At 55.3% G+C, this 24,938-nt stretch overlaps 1 protein-coding gene and 1 pseudogene across 1 annotated transcript; both read left to right on the top strand.

Annotated features, from left to right (window-relative positions):
* Positions 1 to 2,073: 2,073 nt before the first annotated feature.
* Positions 2,074 to 4,684, top strand: LOC134375978 (myeloblastin-like; annotated as a pseudogene).
* Positions 4,685 to 11,561: 6,877 nt separating this feature from the next.
* On the top strand, positions 11,562 to 24,337 carry LOC134375977 (USP6 N-terminal-like protein). Its single transcript, XM_063094690.1, has 13 exons — positions 11,562 to 11,627; positions 11,803 to 11,885; positions 14,243 to 14,282; positions 15,295 to 15,402; positions 18,035 to 18,144; positions 18,850 to 18,898; positions 20,229 to 20,349; positions 21,172 to 21,266; positions 21,665 to 21,727; positions 22,178 to 22,226; positions 22,698 to 22,850; positions 23,796 to 23,940; positions 24,091 to 24,337. The coding sequence occupies exons 1-13, from the start codon at positions 11,562 to 11,564 to the stop codon at positions 24,335 to 24,337; spliced, it is 1,329 nt and encodes a 442-aa protein (XP_062950760.1).
* The last annotated feature ends 601 nt before the right edge of the window (positions 24,338 to 24,938 follow it).

Here is a 24,938-nt window from a genome sequence, read left to right as displayed (position 1 = left end):
GTGGGCACTGGAGCCCAGGGCGAGCAACCATCAGGGGCCTCCCGGGGGACAGCCTGGAAACGAGACAGAGCCGCCCTGCCCAGCTGCCCTGATGCCCAGCGACGGGAGGAGCAGCTGCAGAAGGACATTCCCGTGGTCACAGGAGAAAGCACGCCACCGCCAGCAGTAACCCTGCAGGCTGGCACCCGGGCTTGTCAGGCCCCACCCAGTGCCCAGCACTTTCCAAAAGTCGAATCCATCAACCACTCCATTATCATCCCCCTTTCCAGGTGGGGAAACTAAGTCCCAGCAGGCGGAGCAGCTCACCCCAGCTTGCAGAGGGCCCTCGTGGGTGCACACCGAGGGGCTCTTCCCCAGGGATGGGCAGGAGTCTGATTCTTAAAAATGCACCTGCAGAGAAGGGACAGGCTGTCCCTAGAGTAGAATTCCAGCCAACTGGCGCAGGAGGGATGAGGCAGCACAGCCAACCGCCCAACACTGAGTCCTGAACGTGGGAGAAACAGGGTGTTTTTGTCTCAAAAGATCCCCCACAAGAGACATTAAAGCCAGAGAGGAGGATCACAGCTCGACAGTGAGGAACCCGGCAGGCGCCACCCCAACCAAGTGGTCAAGGTTAACACCATTGGCATGACACACGTGGACACCCGGGCCTCCCGACACGGTCCCAGGAGGACACGCGCTGCAGCTGAGGGGTCCCTCGGTCCACCCTACAGAGTGACTGACCTGTTCTGTCCAACAGTCTCAAGAGGCAAGGAAGGGCTGAGGAACCGTCCCTGACCGGAGACCAAGGAGCCAGAAACACGACACAACATGGGATCCTGGACCAGAAAAAGGACAACTGGGGACATTCAGAAGGTCTGTGGATGAGGTCATCGTGTTGAATCGATGATCGTTCCCTGGTTTCGACCGCAGCCCCTCAGTTGTGTGAGATGACAACATCCAGGGAGCCGGGGCAGGTGAATCCGGGAACTCTCTGGACTTCTGTAAGCGTGAAATCATTTCAAAATGAAACGTTACAGTGTTGCTAACACCAAGGTCAAGGGTTTGGATCCCCACACTGGCCAGCTGCCAAAAAATAAAAATAAAAATAAACTAAAAAAAAGGAAAATGTTAAAAACTTTTTTTGTCCCCAAGTTTAGAGACCTCCTCTTTGAGGTTTAAATTTTTCATAATGATGAGTCAGTTAAAGAGAAGTGAAAAATAAATAAAAACAAAAAGAATAAACAAAACAAAACAAAAAATAAAAACTAAAAACATTTTAAAAGACGAGTCACTTATAAATAAATAAACATCTCCTCTGCACTGTGGCTTCTCCCCCAGGGCACTGCGGGGCTGGATCCTTCTCCATAGTGGGGCGTCCTGGGCACTGCAGGTGCTGAGCAGCGTCCCTGGCCTCCACCCACTCCATGCCAGGTGCACCCCCAGTCGTGACAGCCACAAATGTCCCCAGACAGTGCCCAGTGTCCCCTGGATGGGGGTTGACAGGATTGTGGCTTTACTGAGAACCACTGCCCTCCAGGAGAAACACGAATCCTCAAGCTGGAGAGAAGGTGTTTCTGTGGGTCTCAGGGGGGGACTGAGAGGATACACGTGGCTCTGTCCCCCACCTTTCCCCATTCCCTTGTCCTGTCCTGTCCTGTCCTGTCCCCTGCTAAGGCGGGCTTCACAGTGGTTTCAGACTTGCCCCAGCCGCTGGACACATGAGCTACATCCCATTCTGCTGGGACCACGCTGGGGAGGTGTCTCCTTGGATGTGAGGGGAGGGCTTGTGTCCCCCCAAGGGCTGTGGCCAGGCTGCCCATTTGTCCAGGGACCCCCAGCATGGAGTGGGCAGGAGCCAGCTTCTCACATCCCCAAGGAAAATCGAGACCCTGAGCCTGAAGTCCGCTACATCCTGGTGTCTGGTTCTGACCCCAAACTCCCTGTGGCCCCCAAGGTGGAAAGAGGAAGTGGGGACGCCTGGCCTGGCCACAGGACAACCCCAATGACCTTCCGTTTGTAGGCTATAAGTGGAGCAGGCAGGGGGCACCCTGGAGCCAGACCGTGGCGTGTCACTGCGAAGCCTCCAGTCCTGTCCTCTCCTGCGTCCTGCTGGCCTTGCTGCTGGGTGGTGACTGAGGCCTTCTGCCCATCCACGTGCACTCGGCTGATTCTGGGGGAATGTCGCCTCCATGAGGTCGAGTCCAACACCCTCCTGTCACAGCCGGAGGGGGAGGAGGGACCGGGGGACCGAGGCAGGCCCAGGGCAGGACTCCCTTCGCTGCTTGGGACTAATGCCTCCAGGGAGGGGAGGGTGAGAGAAAAGGGCAGCCCTGGGCAGCTTGACTCAGTTTCCCACCCTCAAAAATGGGCAGAAACTGGTGTTTCCCTGGGAGAGAGGCGTGGTAAGGATTAAATATGATAAGCGAATCCCCAGACAGTGCCTGACCCACGACGAGCGCTCAGTACTCCTGGGTACCCATGAATAAATGAAGTCGCTGAGTCAGTGACGCTGGTGTCGGGGAGAGCAGGAGCGAGGGACCCCTCCAGTCCTCACCTGAAGAGGATTTTCAATACCTCAGTTTGTCCTTCTGCAAAATGGGTCCATGTGTCAGCTATTTTTATTTATTTATTTGTTTATTTTTCTGCTTCTCAAAAACCTCCCCACCCTTCAGGACTAGGAGCCGGCCCCCAGGGACGATAGTCGTGCTAACCGCCAGGACCTGGTGCCCCCACCCCAGGCGCGGAGCCCTGCTTCCCACCAGCCCACCGGAGATGAATGCCACGGGATGCCCATGATGCAGATGGTGAGACGTAGGCTCAGAGCAGTCAGGGACTGCGTGGAGGTGGCCCAGCGGCTCTGCTGTCCCCCGAGACTGTGGGCTCTTAACACCCCGTGTCCTGCAGGTGCAGCCCGGGCCACCGACATCGTGGACGGGCAGGAAGTGCAGCCCCACTCGCGGCCCTGCATGGCGTCACTGCAGCTGCTGCAGGCCCCGGGCAGCCACTTTTGCGGGGGCACCTTGATTCACCCGCGGTTGGTGCTAACCGCCGCCCACTGCCTGCAGGAAATGTGAGCGGGGTCCAAGGGGGTGGCCCAGCCCTGCCCCAGGGAGGATGGAGGGCTGGGGGACCCTCCCCACGGTCCCACCTGCCCAGGGAGGGTCAGGCTCAAGCCCGGTTGATGGACCCCAAGCCCAGGATACCTCTAAAATGAACACCCTGATCCCTCAGCCCCCACAACCAGGTGAGCATAGTGCTGGGGGCCCACAACCTGCAGACCACCAAGCCCACCCAGCAGAGGTTCAACATCACTCACCTGTTTGGGAACAATTATGACCCGGAGCAGAGCTTCAATGACATCCTCCTTTTACAGGTTGGGGGGGACCTGGAGAGCTCAGAGGGGTGGGACCAGCAGGGCTCATGGGGTCCCTCATTCCTTCATTCCTTCAGCAAACACCTATTGAACACCTACTGTGTACTAGGCCATGAGATTTTGTCCACGTTCTTCACTACTGGACCCTTGGGGCTTAGAACAGGACTTACACAGTTGGTACCCAATAAGTGCTTTGTGAATGAATGAATGAAAGAATGTGATCATGAGTGACAAATGCCACAAAGGAGAGGTCCCTGGGGTCCAGACAGAGCTCACGGGGCACGTGCAGAGGCCCCAGGGAAGCCCTTTGAGGTGCTGCTGTGGTGGGAGGGGTCAGGAGGTGGGTGGGCTCGAAGAGGGGGTGGCCTCAGGGTCCTGGGGACAGGGTCTCACCGCTGCCCATGCCCCGTTCCAGCTGGGCTGCCCAGCCACCCTCCGCGCTGAGGTCGCAGTGGCCCAGCTGCCGCAGCAGAATCAGCAGCTGCCCCACGGGTGTCCCGGGTCCTGAAGGAGCTCAATGTCACCGTGGTCACCTTCCTGTGCCGGCCGCAGAATGTGTGCACGCGGGTGCCCTGTCGCAGCGCTGGCATCTGCTTCGTACGTCCCCCACCCTGGAGTGGGAGGGGGCTCCGGGACCACCGTCCAGGGAAGGGCACCGGGGGGCCGGTGGGGCCAAGTCCCACCTCCTCACCAGGCAGCTGCGCTCGGTGCCTCCGTCTCCTCACCTGGAAGGTGGCACGTCCACCGTGAGTCTCCAGCGGGGTGGGGCGGGGAATGGCCACAGCCCCAGGCACAGAGTGGACGCTCACGTTGTGTCCCGCTGCCTTTGTGGGTCTGGGGCCTTCTCTTCACCCTGAGCCCTCTCGGACCACGGGAAAGCATGGCGGACCCATCCTCCTCCTCCTGGGGCCCCCACCCGGAGTCCAGCGGTCCAGGTATCCAGCAGGAGGCCACTAGACGATCCCGTCCTCCAGAGTGGCCTCTCTCTCATTCACACGTTGTAAAGAAAATCCAGACTGGAAACAGCACTTGGCCATCCCCAGCCCCCTTTCCCTGACACAGCCACGCCTCAGCCCAGCCTGGGTGACTGACCATCCCGTCCCTGCCCTCCCAGGGAGACTCCGGTGGCCCCTTGGTCTGCAACGGCGTCCTGCAGGGTGTGGACTCCTTCGTGACCCAGGGCTGCGCCACCCGCCAGTATCCTGACTTTCTTGCTAAAGTGGCCTCAACGTGGACTGGATACAGTCAGTGCTGCGCAGAGAGGGGGCGACGGCAGTCCCTGAGCCGTCCCCTCCCACACACCCCCTCCCCAACTCTGAGGCTGGGTGACAAGGCCTAAAGGGAGAACTCTGGGCAGAGGCGGATCTTTTCCTGAAAGCTGCTTCTTCCTGCTTCTGCCCATGGACGGTCCTTGGGCTGCCCCTGCCTGTCCCAGACACCATCTTCCTCCATCCCATGGGGCCATCGGGAGCCAGGCCAGCCCTGCACCTGCCCCATACTGATGTCAATAAAAGTTGAAACACCCTGTCTCCTATCTGTCCTTCCCACGCAGGGCAATGTGGGGGAGAGCTGCCCAGAGGGCCCCTGGATCCGAGTCCCTGAACCCCGGACTGAGGGTTGGGGGAGTTGGAGCCGAGACCTGGAAGACCCAGGTCCCAGTGGGTCTCACAGCAGATGCCCACAAAGGCTGCCAGCATGGCCCTGAGCAAGTTGCTACTCATTACTGTGCCTCAGTTTTCTCATTTGGAAAATAGAGTCACCCCAGACATGTCATGTCCTAGAACTGACCCCACCCTGACTCTCGGGGATCCAGCTCTGTGTCTCCCAGCTCAGGGGCTCCTTGAGGACCAGGCATGATAACATGGGTTGGTCAGGGCTGTGACTGGGCCTGAAGGGCTCCTGATCCAGCTGGGGGCAGGCAGAGGCACTGTCAAGGGGCCTTCCTGGAGGAGGTGGCGGTGCCTGAGCTGACTGCCAAAGCGTGAGTAGAAACTTAGAGGAGGCCCGCCAGGCAGGGGCACCGCCAGTGCGAAGACTCCGTCAGGAACCAACCAGCAGGGCGTGTGGTGTGGGGAAGGAGAGCAGTTGTGGGGATGAGGCCCGAGCAGCGGGGACACTTGCCGCAGCAGGAACACTTGCTGCAGCGAGGGCGCGGACTCTTTCTCATGGGAGAAGTAGGCAGGAAGGGGGTCCCCCTGGTAGCGGCATGAGGAATGAGCCGGGGCGGGCACAGAGGGGAAGTCTAAGGCAGGGAAGGGGGAGGGGTCATCACAGACCCCCCGTGAAGGGCGAGTGGCCACACACGCCAGAGAGAGAGGGGCCAACTTGCTCCAGGACATGCCACCAGGTGGAAGGCAGCACCTCCTTTATTGATTACTCTGCCGCCACCTGGTGGCGGCGTGCCAACTCAAGCCAGCGCAAGAACACCCAGGTCTGTCCCCTCTTCAACACTTTCACACCTCAACTGGCCACCCCCGCAGAGGAGCTGCGACTGGTTTACAGCAGCAGCGTCAGGAGCAAACCTGTGCAGAGACGCGGCTGAAGCGTGGGAAATGTATGTGGATGAATGTCAGGCGATGCCAGGAACTCCATGGTGGTTTCTGTGAGACCCAGAGGGACCCTTTGGTGCCCAGCACTGGGGAGTCAAGGACACTTGCTGGAGGGAATGTCGGAGTGAGCTCATTGATTGGAACAGAAAGACTCACCAAAGACAACACACACAAAAACCAGTTTTCTATGAACTCATGTGAGTGAAAGATGATTCAGAGGAAACTTCTGGAAGGAAGAGCACAAAGATCAGACCTGGGTGGGAGACCTGAGATTAGGCGCCTGGGAACGCCAGATCGATTTGGTAGGGATTGGCTAGGATTGTTGAACTCCAGGGAGTAGCAGGCCTGGCTGGTTGGCTCTGTTGGTTAGAGCACAGCCTTACACCACCAAGGTCATGGATTTGGATGCCTATACCGGCCAGCTGCCAAGATTAAAGAAACAAAAAAACATCTAATTCAGGGAATGATAGACCCACAGGAATAGTAAATAGGATGTTCTGCAAATGAGACTTGAAGAGTCCCCCAGAGGCCCAGGGAGGGAGTCTCTGCTGCCTGAGGTCCTAGGGGGAAAATGGTCAAATCTATTTTCTTATTGGGGTGTAACTTAGATCAAGTAAAGTGCACATGTCATAATTGTAGGCTCAATGACTCTTTGCATATGTGTAGCCCCGTTACCGCCACCCTGATCTTAGAACATGCGCAGCCACCCAGAAGCCCCCACATGCCCCTCACAGCCTATGTCCCCCACAGCAATCACCATCCTACCTTGCATGGGGTGGTGGCCCTGTATCACTAGTTTTAAGCAATGTGATTATGATGTGTCTTAGGTTTTCTTTGTGTTTATCCTGGTAGAGTTCATCAACCATCCATTCATAAATTTATAGTTTTGTCTTTTTTTTATGACCGTTAAGGGGATCGCAACACTTAGCTTGGTGTTGTCCACACCACGCTCAGCCAGTGAGTGCACCAGCCATCCCTATGTAGGATCCGAACCCGCGGACTAGGCGCTACCAGCACTGCACTCTCCCGAGTGAGCCACAGGGCCGGCCCATGAATTTGTAGTTTTTATTAAAATTAGAAAAAAGTAAGCCATTATATTTTTCAAATATGTTTACATCTTATTCGCTCTTTTTTCTCTTTCTCCTACTCCTATAACATGTACATTAGACTACTTGATATTGTCTCCACATCGCTGTGGCTCTCTTCATTTTAATTTCAGTCTTTTTTTTAATGTGTGCTTTATTTTAGATAGGTTTTATTACTATGTCTTCATGCTTACTGATCTTTTCTTCTATAGTGTCTAATCTATGTTAATTTTATCCAGTGAAACTTTCACTGTAGATATTATATTTTCATTCTAGAACAAGGGTTGACAAACTCATTTCATAAACAGCCAGTAATAAATCTTTTAGGCTTTCCAGACTATTCAGTCTTCTTGGCATGGACTAGGACTCAATAAAGACTCAAGGGGACCCAGATGCAGATTTCTAAAGCTCTTTTCATGTACAGTTTTCTGCGTCTGGAACTCTGTCCTGACCCTCTTTAGTACATCGAGGCTGCTACACTCTGTTAGGGTTCCTCTTCCCAAATGCACAAATATCCTCCAGGCAGAACTCCACAGCAGTCCCCGAGCTTACCTAATCTGTTTCTCTTCTTTCAGGAATTGCCATTTTCTCCTGTCTACTGACCAATGTCTGAAAACAGTCGATTCACACATTTTGTGGTGTTTTCTAGTTGTTCCATTATGGTATCCTAAGCCCAATCTTTGTTACCCCATCATGGCTGGAAACAGCAGTCTTCTCTGCTCTTCACAGAGGAACTGTAGCCAGGCAATCCCTTGTTAGGTTGGTGAGACAAAGGGATCAAAAGACTCTGAGCCAAACGCTCACCACATCAGGGAGTTTATGTCCAGTAAACCTAGAGGGGAGTCTGAGAGATCAGTTCCCACACCCATACAGACTAATAGAGGTTTTATAGGCTTTGAATTAGTGGAAGGGGCTTGGTAGCTATTCTGAGCATTCAGTACTTTGTAACAGCTCTGCAGTTTTCCTGTTTCACACAAGATTCAATTTTGCACAGGATCCAGTTTTTCTCAGAAAGGACGTCGCTTAAGAGAAAGGGAGGGGCAGGGGCAGGGTGAGGAAGCGGTTCTCACGGCTGTGCTTATGCTAAGCTGACTGTGAGGCCTGATATGCCTGACATGCATTTACATGCAGCCTGTTTGTCATATCAGTGCATCCTTCTATGACAATGTATCTTACCGTTTATTGTTATTGTTTGCTTCTTTCTTTCTTACTTCCCTTCTTTATTTTAGCTCCCACTTATGGCTGAGGACATGTGGTATTTCTCTTTGTGTGCCAAGAGAACTGTGGTTATTTGAGTTGGGAAAGGGGGAGGGGGTGAGGGTTAGTGTGAAATTAGTGAAGGGTCACAAAGATTGATATGCTTTGTAAATATGAGTACACTAACTATCCTGATTGGATCAGCACATATCGTACACATGTATTGATATTCATTTCTCTACCCCGCAAGTATATATAATAAATTATCTTTCAAAAAATATTGTACTATTTAGCCTCTAACCAATAAATAAACAGTAAGTGAAAGAATGCTGATAGATTTGGTGATCTCTGACCTGTTTCATGGAGTATTGCTACTCCATGATGTTTGACATTATGAGATTATACAGAGATAGTGGTTATAATCTGGACTTTTAAAAATTTTAACGGGGAATTAATGTCCACTGAAATGGTTGATGAAAACATCCTGCTGAATACCACATGGCAGGAATATCGTTGAACAAAATAATCTTTACTAAAAACTCAAAATGATTATACCAGGTCTGAATTCAAGATTTCCATTTATTTCTTTGCACATCCACACCAGGTTAAAAACCTTTCTGGTATGTACAGTGGAGGGCCTGCAACTGTGAGGGCTGAGGACAGCACGTTCCTGGGTAAAGGCTGAGCGTGTGTGTGCTGAGATGCTAGTGGACGCTGAGTCACTGAAGTCCGAGGCCTGACTGCAGGGAGTCCTCCCCTGACAAAAGTCCGGAGAAGCCAAGAAGATGCAGATTAAAGAATATCTGATTAACGCTGCCTTTTAGTTCCTCAAAACTGGGAAGCAGATAGGACTGGGGATAGTTGGATGTGGAGTTAGTGCTCATGAGCCTGCTGATGAAGGAGGGGAAATCATCTGAGGCTTTCTAGAAGGTCTCTTTTGGCGAGCAGTCGGGTTACTCTGGCAGGCTCTCCAACAGGGTCATACACTGGGGACACGTCATATCAGGGCTTCCCTGTAGAGGATATTTCAGAAACTTTAGAGGTGGCCATTGTATTGACAACTGATGCATCAACGGTTTTATTAAAAGTTCAAGGCCAGAACTGTCGAGCAGGGAAGCTAAAGTAACAGCAAGGTGCACACATAGAGGGCATGGTTTTTAGATTGTTCTTGGGGATTATTGAGAGATCTACATAATTAGTGGTTTATTTTACATAGCCTTAAAAAAAGACTATTCCTCTTCTTCATGGGAATACTTTGCACTAACCAGAAGTTGAGTAAACCTTGGTATTAAAGTCAGAAGTGTCTGAGAGTTGGATAAGCTTTATTTGACTGTGATCTTAAAGGAATACTCTGGGCTGGTACGTGTGTGATCCTATTTTGGGGTTTCTGGTTTTTTCATTTTAGCACATCACACACGATCTGAGTCCTACCTGCTGAGGGGCCAGCCCTCCACCCTTCCCCTTCTGCACCCAAGAGCCAGCCCCGGGTGGGCATAGCAAAGATGGGACGGCACCCGTGGCCTCTCTGATGAGAACCATGAAGCCTGGGGGTGACAGTGATGAGGACGTGTGTGCACATTTGAGAAGAGCAGCCAGGCCTGGCTAGGGGAGAAGCATATATAGGCACACACGTGTTCATGCACACACGTGCATGCTCACACGCACAAACACACACGCACCCACACGGGTGGACAGGTCAGGGGGTGGAGGATGCGGCATTGGGCTATGCTGACCCGGGGAGGGGGCCAGTGTGAGGGGGTGATGGAACCCCATGATGTCACTGTTGCCAAGCACCGCTGCCTCTGAGTTCCGTGGCAGTAGGAGGCTCATTCTGGAGTCTGTGAGCTGTTGGTGCAGGTCCGTTTTGTAGGCTACAGGTACATCTCTGCACAGGTGAACAGATTCAGGTGAGTGTGACCTGCTCTCTTCCCTTCCTGCTGATTTCCACACAGGTGCTACCAGGTGGGTGGCCCGGGCCTCGCTGGGTGGCTGTCAAGGGTTATGCCCACTGGGCCTCACCAGGTGCCTGTTCTGTGCTAACCGCATATACAGTTGTCCCATTCATCCTCACACACACTCCGTGGGGTTAAGGCTGATGTGTCCACTTGGCAGGTGAGAAGCCTGGGGTCAGACAGGAGGTAACTGGGCCTGGGACCCAGAGGTGACCGTTGGCTGTGCCCTCCGCCCTGCCTTGTGTCATGTTAGACACAACTTCTGGCCTCTGCAGCCTCCCTCCCTAGATTCAGGTTCTTCCTGAGATTCCAAACTGTGATAGGGCAAAGCCTGCCCCTGGAAGAGCCACTGAAGTGGGGTCTCCGTGGGCTGTGAAGATGGAGAGTGGGGTGGAGGGGCGGCCTGCGCCCTGGTCTGTGATGGGAGATGGGTCACCCCAGGTGGGCATCTGGTCACCTCTGACATCACAGAGCATCACTTACGGCCTATGTAAGGCCCACCCTATTGTGAGGTCCCTAGGCTGGGAGCAAGGTGGGGAGCCCTCTGTCTTGGGGCAGTCATGGACAGGGAAGAAACCACTGAGGGAGGCCAGGCAGGTGACAAGTGTCTGCCCTGCAGGCCAGGGTGTGGGAAAAGGGGGTCACCCTCTGTGTCCTGCCCTCTGTCTCGTCCTCTAGAGGCCTCATCCACCCCTCCCTTCAAGGGGATTCCCTTGGGACCATCTCCAAAGTAGGACCATGTCTCTGGCTGTGCTCCAGGACACATCCCCAGAGCTCACTAGTTTCTGATTGGTGCCTGGGATAAAGATGGAGCCCCTTCTGATACTGCCACACTCAGAACTGTAAACTCCAGTGTCCTTCTTGCCTAAGGCATGGCCTCAACAAGCACAGAGGCTACTTCCAAGTCACAAAGGTCACCTTTTGCCCAAACCCAGAACCTTCCTGCTTGGCTGGTGCTAAGATTTAAGTAGAATGCAGCACTCATGAGATTTCTTTTTGCCTCTAAAGAATTGGACGACTGTGTGTTTCCCGAGATCATCTGGGAGGCTAATCGTATAGAGGCCTGTGGTCTCTAAATCACATTCTGCTTCCTGGTGCCGAAAACGGCCCATCAGGGCCCTTCATGCTGAGCAGGTAACAAACGTGTGTGTCTGTGTAGGGACCTTGGGGACAACAGGCCTCAACTTCCAGGTCCCTGTTTTTCAGGTCCTCAGGCAGGAGCTTAACCTTGGCCAGGGGAAGAAACCCCCGAGACCACGTGGGGTGGAGAGAGAGTCTGGTCCCTTTGTACTGGGGGGTGGGGGTGGAGGGCGGGGGTATTGCTGGTGGAATTTTGGATCCCCGACCTGAGCAGTTAGGGGTACTCTCTGAAGCTCTCACGGGCATTGCTAGCTTTGGATTACTTTTGTCTTGCAGATTAAACATGAAGACGGGTATGGAGACCCTGTGGGCCCAGGAGGTGATAGACATCATGGAGAAGTACCAGCAGGTACAGGGTTGGCTGCTCCCTTGAGGCAGGCCACTCCTGGCCTCTTCTGTTGTCCCTGAGGTCAGAGGGGCCTGGGCTCCCTGGGGACACAGGGGAGGGAGGAACCATCCAAAGCCACCCATGCCCCCAACCCATCACCATGGCGCCCTCACTCCAGGCCCTCTTGGGTTTGCAGGGACACCGAGCTGGGACACTGGTGAAAAACTGGGATGAGGAATTCAAAATCTACAGACGCATTGACCGGCTCGGGTTTCTGCAGTGAGTTCTCTGACATCCCCCATCTTATCTTGGGGTTGGCCTCTGTTTCAGTTTGTTTGTGTTGCTATAACAGAAATACTTGAGACTGGGTAATTTATAAGGAACAGAGGTTTACTTGGCTTACGATTCTGGGACAGCTGCATCTGGCACAGGCCTCAGGCTGCTTCTACTCATGATGGAAAGTGGCAGGCAGCCGGCGGGTACAAGCAGGTCACATGGCGAGAGAGGAAGCAAGAGAGAGAGAGAGAGGAGGTGATAGGGTCCTATAAACAACCAGCTCTCGTGGGAACTGATTGAGTGAGAAATCACTCATTACTCCTCCCTCCCCCAGGGAGATCTTTAATCCATTCATGAGGATCCACCCCCATGACTCAATCAGTTTCCAACACTGCCACATTGGAGATCAAATTTCTCTTCTTTCTTTCTTTTTTTTTTTTTTAAAGATGACCGGTAAGGGGATCTTAACCCTTGACTTTGTGTTGTCAGCACCACACTCTCCAAAGTGAGCAAACCGGCCATCCCTATATGAGATCCGAACCCATGGTCTTGGTGTTATCAGCACCACACTCTCCTGAGTCAGCCACCAGCTGGCCCAGAGATCAAATTTACACATGAGTCTTGGAGGGGACAACACATCCAAACTCCATCAGGATCCATCCTTGAAAAGGCCAGCATGAGGCAGGGCATGTCTCCCAGGCTTGTGCTGACCTTATTCCCAGGGTGGGTACGAGTCCCTTGCTCCCCTGGAGGTCCACTGCAGTCAGCACATGGCTTCAGTTCAATGGCTCATCCAGGCAGCTCTGGGGAGAGGGCACGTACCAAGCTGTGGTTGGTCCAGGCCCTTGAACACTCAGAAGTGTGGCCTTTATGTCTGCAAAAGAAAGAGGCAACCAGAGGGCTGAGCCCTGTCCCCAGAAGGAGCCTGTTCTGCTGTCAGCTCAGCAGGGTGGGGCCAGAGGGCACGAGGGCACTTGGTCCAGCCTGTGGACAGTTGTCTATCAGGTCCTGCCAGGATCAGAGGGGCACAAAGAGACAAAGTGTACGGAAGAATCTGGCCATGTAGTGAGATGAGGGGCAGGGATAAGGCCCCAGCCCAGGAATGGAAGGAGGAAGGCCATGGAGGCAGGCAGGGGTGGCAGAGGAAGGCCACCTGAGCCATTGGTCTGGTGCTGGGAGGTCATGTGATGCCTGGTGGGGAGGAGGCCAGCCTGGAGTCTGTCTTTCCTGAGGTCACAGGATGGAGAGAGGGACGGAGCCTGGGGGAGCTGGACTGCAGGGGACCAGATGTGACGGGTGACTCGGGGATGCGTCTGCCTGAGCAAGCCTGGGGATAGAGTGAAGGCATTGGGGGTGGACAGGCTGGATGAGGTGGGGCCAGGGACAGCAGCTCCACCTGGGGCCCCTGAGCCTCAGGGGCCTCGGTATCTCCAAGGACTGCAATGCTCACTGGAGACTCCGCTCTCTGCTTGCTCGGGAACACCGCAGGTGGGGAGAGGATGCCATGGGCCGAGACAGGGCAGGAAGGCATGAGGAGGAAAGCCACTGCAGGGGAAGGCAGGAGGACATAGCGCTGATGTCCCCGAGAGCCAGCTGAGGCTGGAGATCTGGCCCTGGGCGATCCCGGCCACCTGCAGGGCCCTCCGTCGCCATTCATTGCCCAGTGGTGTCTCCCAGCACAGGCAGAACAGGCACAAGGCAGGAGTTTGGGCTGATCGAGGGGCTGAGGGGCCACATTCAGAGGATCTGACAGGGCAAGGTAAAGAGCAGTGTCAAAGTGGCCGAGGTGACGGCAGGGTCTGTGGGCCAGACAGGATGGGGTGAAGTCAAGGAACGGGCATGACCATCGCACAGGGTGCAGACAAGGGCAGGGGGTGTTGAATGCGCAGAGCTTGGCTGGGGTGGGGTGCCACATGGGACAGCTCCAGGGTGCACCCTCCACACACTGGGAAGGTCTCAACCCAGACCCCTTGGAACCCATGAAGGTGATGGAGTAACTTCCTTGGGGGCAGCTGTCAGAGACCAGCCAACTGACCCTCAGGCAGTGCTGTTTCTTAGCAGCTCTGGACTCTCTTGCCTCTCCTAGAGGGCTCTGCCTGCAGCCCACGAAGGCTGCACCCCCAACCCCCACGGCCCCTGAGAGGCCCTGGCTGGCCCTGCTGCTCCTTTGCTTTTGTGTCTCAGACCATTCTGGTTGGCAGCCAGCAAAAAGGCCCTGTCCTCCCTTTCCTAAGTGGTCTCCTGGGCTGCGACTTGCAGGTGGTTGGGAAGGGAGCCTGTCCTTCCTTGGGGTCTGCTCAGGGAAGGGGATGGCTCCTGGCCTGCAGCGAGTCCTCAGCTCTGATTCCATTGCCTTTTAGTGAGAAGGAGCTTCCCCGTGTCACCACCCAGGAGGTGAAGGTAAGAGCTGTTCCTTCTGCCAGGGCTTGGTTGGTCACCTGTTAGGCAAGCCTGGCCTGCCTGTGGCCACGGGCAGGTGTCCATAAGGACACTTAGTCACCAGGATGGGCCGAGATTCGAGCTCCTGATCCCAGAACTCCATTCCAGGGGCTGATTGCCAAATGTGCCCATCCCAGATTTGCACATGCAGCTCAGGAGTGACTGCCACAGGCCAGCAGGACCCCACATTGAGGTTGGGACCCCATCTAGGCATGGGGGTTTGTGGCCTGAGGACACCATATCCTGTGTTCACCAGGCCAGGCCACTCGTGCTCACCCAGTCAGAGGGTCTCAGCCCAAGGCTCTGCACCTAGTTTGGCTCTTTCCAGTTCTGTGCCTTTAGGACCCCAAGCACAAGAGTGACGCGGCATCCATGGGCCACTCCAAAAAGCACAGCAGCTCAGCTAAGTCCATCATCTCTCATTTTACAGCAAACAAAGAAGGAAATTGCCCGATGCCACAAATGGCTGAAGATGTTTCAACATTGGGATAAATATAAAAGCAGCCAAAAGGTAATGTAGGGAGTGGAGGCCCCTGTGCCCACCCTCTGCGGAGGGAGGGTGAGTGGTGTTCACACATGATCCCTGGCACTGCCTGCCTCTCAGCTGCTGGGCGCCACCCTGTCCTGATGCCGAAAGGCCACACAGGCCTGGGTCACAAGCTTTCCTACACATCCCTGCAAAGGTCACATTGCTGGGAGAGAATCTGATGCCAGAGTTTGGGCCACATGTAGGCCAGGGACAGCGATGCCTCCTGTTGGCCCCAGAGGGAGGAAGACATGGCGATTACAGCTCACAACCTCCATCCAGTCCGTACCCACAAGACAAAAGGCCCAGTTCTAGGTAGACTTAGCCTCTCTCGAGGAACCATGAAGACAAACACTGGAATCTTCCAGAACCATCACTCTGTGATTCCCCCCTTCACCCTCCATGGTTACCCTGTGGACTCTCTCCAGAGCATTCTTCTCTCCACAGATGTCTCGCCGGGTGTACAAGGGGATTCCCCCCCAAGTGCGGGGTCGGGCCTGGTCTCTTCTACTGGGTGTGGACAAGGTCAAGATGCAGAACCCAGGCAAATACCAGGTGTGGCCCTTTTCCACTCAAGCAGACACAGCACGCACAGGCCTGGCGTGGCCAGGGGCCCGGGTGCCCTATGTGGGAAAAGCGGTGCCTGCAGGGTGCTCAGGTGCACATCCCAGGGATCTGAGACTCCACGCCCATCCTGCTTTTTCACGGCCATGTCTCCTACAACGTGGTCTTGAAGTTTCTCTCTCTCTCTTCTGTCACATCCTCTTTATGAGTAGTATGTCGCCAAGTCTGGCCAACACTCAAAGGAACAGGAGTTAGGCTGCACCTTTTCCAGCAAGGTGTGTCACAGCATTTTGGGCATATCATCAAAGCGTCCCAATGTTGAAAGGGTCAGAAAGCTCACAGGTTAGGGAGAAGAGCAGGAGCCCTAGGAGGCAGCGGTGGTGGACGCAGGTCATCTCCATCCGGCAGGATTCACACACATCGTGAGAGCGAGCGGTGCCCAGGGTGTGGGGCAGCCCCCACCCTCCAGCACGGGGGCTGCACGTGGTGGGCACTCTGGGCACACCTGACAGTGATAGGACCAGAATGCACCCAGACCACATGGCACCTGCCCCAGCCATGCCTGGACACCTGAATTTCAGGTGGAACAAAACAGTAGAAAGAAGGACTTTAAAAATGCAAGGTGAGATGGAAAACCAAAAGAGCTAGGAGAAGAAAACAAAAACACAAAAGTAGTTTTCTGAAAAGGCCAGTTTCAGCATGAAACTTCTCCCAAGCATAATGCAAGAAAAGGAGGGAGAATAAAATGTGAGGAATTTGTAGAAAGGGGGCACTGAGCACAGGCAAGGTGAGGATAAAGGGAATTAGGAGGAAAAGCTGCCTGCATCTTGCTGGGCACACTTTGGAAATTGAGGAAACCATGAGTTCCCAAGCAACACCGAACCAGGTAGAAGAAAAAGAAAAGCCTTCCTTGACCGATGACCAAAGTACCGATTAAAAGACAGGGGCCACCATCGGTCAAGGGCCAGGCTGGTCATGGCTGAGGTGCACACGCTCTTCTAAACACGGGCAGCTCCTCAGCCTGGATCTTCCAGACCTGATGAAAGGGGAAAGCTCCCAAATGCTCACTGAGGCTGTGAGCCTAAGAACCCAAACCTTGTAAACCTGTCCCCAGAAAGAAAGACCCAGGGATGAGTTTCCTATGGAACTTTATACATGGAGCATTCTAAATATGTTCTTCCCAGCTGGAATGTAGGGAGATGTCCAAAATATATATATATATATATATATCCTGACCAAGGAGGACACATTCCAGAAACCACGGGAGGCTCAGCAGGACGCAATGGGTGCTCAGTAACCCATGGACACAGTAAGAAATAAAAGGCATAAATGATATCAGGAGATTCCAGAAAGCTGACACATCAAACTCAGCAGCCTTTTACAAAGCGTTAACTAATATCTGAGTAGAAATAAACTAAGTATTATTTTTAAACTATTTGGAAAAAAACAGTAGAAAATATCTTAGAGGGCCATGAACTCCCAAAGCCATTCCTGTGAAAATCAAATAGAAGGAAATACAGGACTTTCTTACCCTCCTTGATTTCAGAAAATTTGGGGGAAAATAAAGGAAACTTACACAAATTAAACAAATAAAAAAACAAACAAGAAGGATTTATCTGTGCCTGCAGTTTAGTGCATTCTAAGTACGTGATCATATAAGACAACTCAGAAGATTCTCCAAAATCTAATCTAGCAGGTTGGGGGGCTGCAAGAGAAGGTGCAGGGATCTGGCCTTGTCCTCTTCGTAAGGAAACAGTAGGGGAAATGTGGGAATGTGCACATCAGTGGGGCCGATCTAGAGCCCTAAGCCCCAAATTGGGGGTGTCAGGGCTGTGGGGCTTGGGCTCCTCCAGGACATTTTTAGCAGCAGGGAGTGTGGGAGCCATCACAGCTCACAGGCCTAGAAGCACAGTCTCCAGGCACAGCTCTCCTGGAGCCCCGGGCAGCCCCTGTCCCTCTGTCAGACTCTCCTCTCGGGAGCTCCTGAGAAGTGAATGAGCTGATCATGGGAGCCTTCACAGAGGTTGGCATCGGCTCCATACTGTCACCCTGACAGGTGGCATCAGGGAGTGGAAGCCCAGGCACGAGCTGCCCTCCTGGACTCCTGGAAAGCCCTGAGGGGTAGGGGCCAGGCAGCCCCGGGAACAGGTCCTGAGTAAAACATTGCAGGGGAAGCAAACTCAGGGCCCGGGGGGCACTTGCTTTCATCCATGGGGAGAGGCCCCTTGAGGAGAGAAGGAAAGTGACAGATGGTCAGAAGGGGGCAGCCCCAGGTGAGGACTGAGTCCCCGGGGAGATGGAGCAGGAGGCCTGGGCTGGGATGGCCTTGTCCCCATGTATCTAAAAGGGGTTTGAGGGGCAGGGGTCTGGGGCCTGCCCATCAGCAGTGGGCCGTCCTCAGTGGTGCCCCCACCAGGACTGCTGAGCACAGGCTGTGACATGGGTACTGAAGTCATGCTGTGTTCTGGAGACTGCCCCTGGCTGTGGGAACAATCATGAGGACATTTCTGCAGCAAAAACTCCCTTTCCGGCCACGTGCACTGACCCCTGTATGACTGGTGCCCATGGCAGTGAGTCTCAGACTTGCTCTGAGACCCTTTCTTCTCTTGGCCCTGTCCTGCAGAGAATGAAGGAGCAGGGCAAGATGCTCTGCCAACAAATACAGAAAATTGACCTTGAAGTCAGCTGCACCTTCCCCAACCATGTGATGTTTCGGGACCGCTATGGCATCAAGTAAGCCCCTTGGGGGGTGGGGATCGCGGAGAGTGGAGGCTGCAGAGGAGATGAGGAAATCCAGAGGGACATGGGAGCACCAGGAACATGGAGAGTTCCCAGGGGAGAGGCAGGGTTCCCAGAGGAGGGAGGTGACACAGCTGCCGAGCTCTCTCCTGGCACAGGGAGCAGCCTGCACCATGCACCCAGCGCCTACCGGACACTTGAGTCCTAAACCGGGGGCTGAGGTACATGGGGCCAGAACCCATCTGGCTCTTGAGAATGATGGCAGCAAACACAGTAATGCCACGTGGTGAAAACTGTTCTCCATGAGCCAGGAGGACCAGGGTTAGGGACCGATGGGAGGGCGGCAGGACCAGGGACTCCTGGCCTTTCGCTTGTGACTGGAGGACCTAAAGGGTGACAGGGAGCATGCTGAGTGAACAGTGAGGGGACAAGTGTGGTGTGGAGAGGCAGGAATGGGGGTAGGAAATGAGCCACCCAGCTGCAGCCAGAGGGAGGCAGAAGGCAGGTGCCGAGGTCAGGCTGTGGCCGTGCCTGAGTGGCTGGCTGTGCTCCTGCCCTTACCAGACTGCCACAAGGGGTGGCCCAGTGCCCAGGGAGGGGAGACTTGGAAGGGCAGGTGCATCTCAGGGTCTGTTAGGCCACAGGAAACTAACAGCATGGGCATGGAGCCAACAGAACCCTCTATTCGCCCTTTCCCAGGCAGCAGGAACTCTTCCACGTGCTGGTAGCCTTTTCTGCCTATGACACGGTGAGTATCCCTGGCCAATGACATCCTGAGCCCATTCCCATAGTCGCTGGCTTGGGTGTCCCAGGGGGTGTGGTTGCTTCTTGAAAATTCAGGATTCATGAGGACCCAGGACATCCTAGTTAGTGTGTGAGGTCACTGCTCTCACAGAGGTCCCAGCGAGGAGAGGAAGGTCTCTAAGCTCAAGCTGAGATGGAGAGGGTGGGTCCAGGCTCCTCCCTCAAGTGGACCTGACCACTGCTCCTTAGAACAAGGACAGACACCTTCCTGCTGGGGTGTCCAAAATCCCAAGAGTTTGGCAGTGTCACAGGATGCTCGTGTCTGGAGTGATCTTCTCCAGGGGAGCGAGGTGCCTCATGGGCTTTCATCAGATGAGTGTGCATTGACAAATGCCATATGATTCGTGAGAAACTGGGCAGAGATCAAAGTTCCCCTTCCCCACACCCCACAGAGTGCGGCAGCCTGGGAGGGGCTCCTGAGCAGCTGCTTGTCGCTCTGCCCCCGATTTCCAGACCATACTTTCAAGAGAAAGCCGCCGAGAGGACACCCCAGGCTGCTCACGTGGGGCCTAAACTTAGCTGTCCTTCTGTGCCAGGCAGCCTGTGAGCCATCTCTGGACTCTGTGCGGGGGGCGCTCAGTGACAGCCATCCCTCATGGTGAATCCAGACAGTGGGTGCTGGCCTGAGCCTGGCGCAGAGGCCTCCCTGGCTCGGCATGTGGGAGGGGGGCTCTCATCAGTTCTTGATCTGACCTTTCTGGCCAGAAGAGCTTGGCCACTGTGCTGCAGGAGTCCCTCCAGGTGCTCCGTGTGACCTGACATGTGTGGGACATGCTCAGTTTTGATGCCCAGTGTCCCAGGAGGGGCACAGAGGCTGGACCCCACATACTCGGAGGTCTGTGGTTGGCCTCCCTGGTGACCTTAGCTCTCCCAGGTCACCTCAGGCCTTCCAGGTGACTTCAGTCCCTCTAGATTTCACCAGCTCTCCTGTTTGATCTTAGTTCTCCCAGGTGACATCGGCCCTCCCCAGTGACCTCAGCATTCTCAGGTGCCCTCAGTCCCTCTGGTTCCCATCAGCCTTCCTAGGTGACCTTAGCCTCCCATGTGACTTCAGCTCTTTCAGGTTACCTTTATTCAGTCTTCTCAGGTATTCTCAGCCTTCCCAGCTGACCTGGGCCCTCCCAGGTAACCTCAGTTCTCCCAGGTGACCTCAGCCCTCACAGCTGACCAAAGTACTCCCTGGCAACCTCAGTCCTCCCATTTGACCTCAGCCATCCCAGGTGACCTCAGCTGTCTCAGGGCACAACCTTGCATGGTGACTTTGGCTCTTGCAGGAGGTGGGTTACTGTGAGGGAATGAGCCACATTGCTGCCATCCTGCTTATGCACCTAAACGAGGAGGACGCCTTCTGGGCACTGGTCCAGCTCATGACAAATCAGCGTCACAACATGCACGGTAGGTGAACAGCTGCCCACAGTGCCTTGTGCAGCCAAGCCAGGGATGGCCACACTGGACAAGTGATGGTGGCTTACAGCCATGGCCCCGTCCCTCTCCAACTGTTTATGAGTCTCCAGGACAGTCCCCTAGTGACAGTCCCAAAGCAGCCCAAGTCTGGACAGGGACCCGTAACCCTGAGTTGGACCCCTTGTGTCTCCATCAGAGAAGGGACCCGCAGCCTCGCTGTGACCTGCTTTGTTTCCTGTGGCCACGGCCCTGTGGCCTCATCCTTGTCCAGGCCTTTCTCTCCTTTCTGCTGGTCCTTCTGCCTCACGCTGGCCATCCTGCCAGCCACCCTTCCAATAACCAGACAGAGCTCAGTTGGCAGCGCCTCCCCAACTGGTATCCCCCAGCCAGACCTGTAGTCTAAGAGACAGCCACACCCCCCCCATCCCTCACACCTGTCACCCCGATGGCCGCACAAGGCTCCAACATGTCTGACACAGCCCTTCAATCCGCCATCGTCCTTCCTTACTGCCTAGAAGTCAGCACAGTTCTACTGGGGCCTCATTGCAGGACACAGCTGGGCAGTGAGCCTACTCACGCTTGAGAGGACATCCCCACCCATTGTCCTCAAGGCTGAGGACACATAGTAGGGTCACTGGGTGGGAAGAGGAAGAAGCCTTGGGTTTGGGGGGCACCCTGCAATGCCCAACTCCTCCAGCCTTGGACCTCATCCTTCCCAGGTTACCTCAACTGTGTCAGTGTACGGCCTTGCATGGCTGGCTCCACCTGGGTGGGGAAGCAGGTGCTCATGTGGGGGGACCTTGTGTTTCTCAGGATTCTACATACCAGGAGCCCCAAAGCTGCGCAGACTCCTGTTCTTTCATGAGCAGTTGCTCAGAACAATGCTTCCGCAGCTACACAAGCACTTGGTGAGTGAACCTTCCCCTCGCCTCCTCCCTGGAGGGCCTGGGTTCCGGCAGGTCAGGGGGACAGGGAAAGCCCGAGCCCCTCCTGCCATGGTGAGGGGCGTAGTCACCATAGCCTTTTCTGGGATATGTGACTGTCAATGGGTTTAAAGTTTGGTTTCCTTTTCCTTCCCCTGGAGGGACAAAAGCACGGGGACTAGGGGCAGACTCAGGCTGAACAGGGCTAAGGACATTTGGTCATCCAAGGATCTGTGTAGGGGGCAGGGGCCAGACTGGAGGGAACCCTGGCCACCACCCCCAGGTGTGTTGCCCCTTGAGAAACTGCCTGCCAGAGCGCCCTGGAACTGGCAGGTTTTCAGGCCAACCCAGGGGTCCCTGAGCACCTGTGTTCCTTTTGTCAGGATGACCAGGGAGTGATAGCAGATATATACACCTACTGGTTCAGCCAGTGTTTCATCGACGAGGTAAGTCCGCGCAGGGACACCCTCCTTCCGCTCAGCACCTGGCTCCCCAGCCCAGGCATGTGGCTCCCTTGGTCGAACCCAGATGATCCCACCTCACAGGATGCATAGACACGTCGCTGCTGGGCAGACAGGCCAGGCCCTGCAGAGGCCTGTCCCATGTGGGAAGCCAGGCCTCTGGGTCAGAATCACGGGCCAACCCAGCCATGAGCTATCCTGGAAGAGCCCTAGGAAGCCCTGAGCCCCCAGGAGCCCCTCTGTCTGGGAGACACGCCTCTCTGCTCTGAGTTCACCCCTTGAGAAGCTGCAGGACCGTGTCTCAGGCAGCCTCATGGAGAATCTCCTCCCTGCTTGGGTCTCCACACTACAAAGTGAGGCCCCAGTGGGCTGACTTCAGGCCACCAGGGCTCGGCCCAGCCAGGCCTGCATCTCCCACACCTGCTCTTCCCGCAGATCCCTTTCCATCTCTCCCTGAGAATTTTCGATGTGTTCATCTTGGAAGGTGAGCCACTGCTGACAGGCATGGCATACACTACAATGAAAATTCATGGAAGTAAGTATGCCTGTTCCCCAGGGAACTCAGGGTGGCAAGCAGGCAGGACAGGACCTGGCCTGCCAAGGGCAACTGTTTACACTGACCACAAGGTCTCCTCAGCCCAAAGTGAGCCAGTCATGGATGGAGGAGGGGTCGAGCCAGGCCAAACATGGGGGGTGGGGCAGGGCACCGTTGGTGTTTCCAGACACCGAGCCCACCCCCTGACATGACACTGACAGAGGGCAGGAGCGGGGAAGGCACTTTCCTGGCCTGGTCTGCTTCTGGCCCTGGCCTCCCATGTGCACCTGGAACCCAGGTATGGCCGAGGCAGGACCCCGCAGCCACCCAGGAGGAGGTGCCCTGAAAGCGAGCAAGGTCTGGGCACTGAATCACCCGGGGGGTGACCTATTCTACCCTGACTCCCACCCCCATGTTTAGAACTCCTCCAGAACCTGCACCAGGCTGGCATCCTGCGATTTTTCACGGAAAAACTGTCCAGGGACTGGGTCCTCCAGGATGATGAGGTGCTGAGGCAACTTCAGGTGTCTATGGAAGAAGTGCGTGGAGCCAAGTGTGGCCTGGCCCCCTTAGGTGAGTGCAGCAGTAGGTGCCCTGGTGACTCGCCATCGGGGGCAGTAAATAATCAGGAGTCCTGGGAACCACCAGCCCTGCCCTCAGGGCTTCCTGCCTCCTCTTCCCCTCCTCTGCTCTAAGAAGCTTCTGAAAGCAAGGCCAGCAGGGCCTCAGGGCAGGTGCTGTCCTCAGAAGCCTCAGAGGGGAGGAGGGGGATGTCTCCATCTGCCACCAGCTCCTCCCCCACACCCTCTACTTCTTGTTCTCCAAGACCCCCTGGTGGCCACAGCAGCCTTCAGACCTATGTGTTCAAGCAGAAGACCCCACCTGAGAGCAGCAACTGCCCCCCAGAGAGCAGCAGGGCACCCCTCCCTCCCTGAACTCCCACACAACCTCGTCAGGACAACAAGCCCTGAGCCAGACACTGAAAAGAATCGTGTAGCAAAGCTCAAAAGGACTCAGGGCGAGGGCACACATGGGACCCTCAGGCCTGAGGCAGTACCTAGAGTTCTGCTGAGTGTGGGAATGGTCCAGTCCTGGCAAGGAGCAGATGGCCCTAGAGAGCAGAGGGGCCAAGTACCTGGTGGCATCTCAGCCAGTATGGGGAGAGGCCCCCATGCAAGGGGGTTAGGTGACAGGGTGTCTCAGGAGTTCTGAGTCAAAACTGATGCCCAGGCCCAGCTCCTATGGGGTGAGGGCCTGATGCCGAAAGCCTGAGCCAGCCTGAACCAAACACCATGTGGATGTCCCAGGAGCAGCTAGAGGTGCCCTGCCAGTTCCCAAGCCTCGGGCTGAGCACACCCTTTGCTTTGGGGTCATCAGCCTGCAGGAATGTCCTCAGTGTCAGGCCAGGGAGGCCACACAGCAACCAGGAGCACTGCAGGGAGCCGGGTCAATGGGACCTCTCCTGGAAGGGCCGGATAGGCTCCATGTGGACGCTGACCGTGTCTGCTTTTCTTTCAGCGAGAAGAGATGAATTTCCGAGGAAGATCCTGGGCCTGGATCTGGTGTCCTCAGGACCCGGGCCTCGGCTGGCCTCCCGAAGCATGGAGACTCACCCCAGAGATGTCGGACTGGCCATCTCTAACCCACCGGCCAAGGCCCAGAGGCATGAGGGAGCCTGTTCAGAGCCCAGGGCTGCGAATCTCTCACTGGGTGCCCGGGGAAATCAGGGTGTGGCTGGCCTGTCCCCTGTCCAGGACAGGCCAGCAGTAATATGGAAACTCCTGCAGTGGAGCTCGCTGCCAAACCTCCCCAGCGATGTGGACTTTGGGGCCCCATGGTTCCCCAACGTCAGCTTTCAACAGGAGTGCTGGGTCCGTGCCACTTGTCCATCAGCTGTGGCCACCCCTAGGGCCCCAGTCCAGGACAGGCCACCAGTAATATGGAAACTCCTGCAGTGGAGCTCGCTGCCAAACCTCCCCAGTGATGTGGACTTTGGGGCCCCATGGTTCCCCAACGTCAGCTTTCAACAGGAGTGCTGGGTCCGTGCCACTTGTCCATAAGCTGTGGCCAAACCCTAGGGCCACAGAACAGGCCCAGTCCTTCACCCCCACAGTAACCCCACTACCAGGCCCTGTCTTGCCCACTGAAGGCTCACTGAGGACTTGAGCCCAACTCTCCCATTTTGTAGGAACCGACAAAATAAATTGTTGTCAGTTACAACGTGCCTGTTTCTGTGGCTCCCAGAACTCTGTAGGAAGCACAGGACACTCTCTGGGGCAGGAGAAAGGTCAGGGTCTTGCAGCCCAGGCCACAGACCAGCTTCTCCCGGCCTCCCCCTGGCAAGGTCCTCAGCAGGACGATGGCCACCCAGAGCCCAGGTTCCCACATACCTCATTAGAGGCCACAGGCCCACAGCCTCCCACTCTCAGCTGACACCAGGGTCAAGGCCATCAAGTGATTTACTGTGATTCAACCTTTGCCTGGCAAGGGCCCAGGGAGGACTGGTGGGGAAGTAAAGGATTACGGTGCCAGGTGAGTATAGGACAGGGAACAACAATCTGTGTAAAGCGTCCCTGGGATGATCCACAGTCACCTCTATTTCTGGGCTGATTGGGCTCTGGAGGAACTTCCTTCCCTCTTTTCCTCCTCCTCTTCCTCTCT

The sequence above is a fragment of the Cynocephalus volans genome, chromosome 4 (genome assembly GCF_027409185.1).
Source record: "Cynocephalus volans isolate mCynVol1 chromosome 4, mCynVol1.pri, whole genome shotgun sequence".
Lineage (NCBI taxonomy): Eukaryota > Metazoa > Chordata > Mammalia > Dermoptera > Cynocephalidae > Cynocephalus > Cynocephalus volans.
The sequence above is the reverse complement of the archived record's forward strand: the minus strand, read 5'-3'. Positions and strand labels throughout refer to the sequence as shown.

Bases quoted from the DNA above. Each gene is read 5' to 3' on its own strand.
- LOC134375977 (XM_063094690.1), top strand. From the start codon at position 11,562: ATGAAGACGGGTATGGAGACCCTGTGGGCCCAGGAGGTGATAGACATC. The intron at 18,899-20,228 runs GTGAGTATCCCT...TGGCTCTTGCAG, and splicing joins CCTTTTCTGCCTATGACACG to GAGGTGGGTTACTGTGAGGG. The intron at 22,227-22,697 runs GTGAGCCACTGC...CCCCATGTTTAG, and splicing joins CGATGTGTTCATCTTGGAAG to AACTCCTCCAGAACCTGCAC.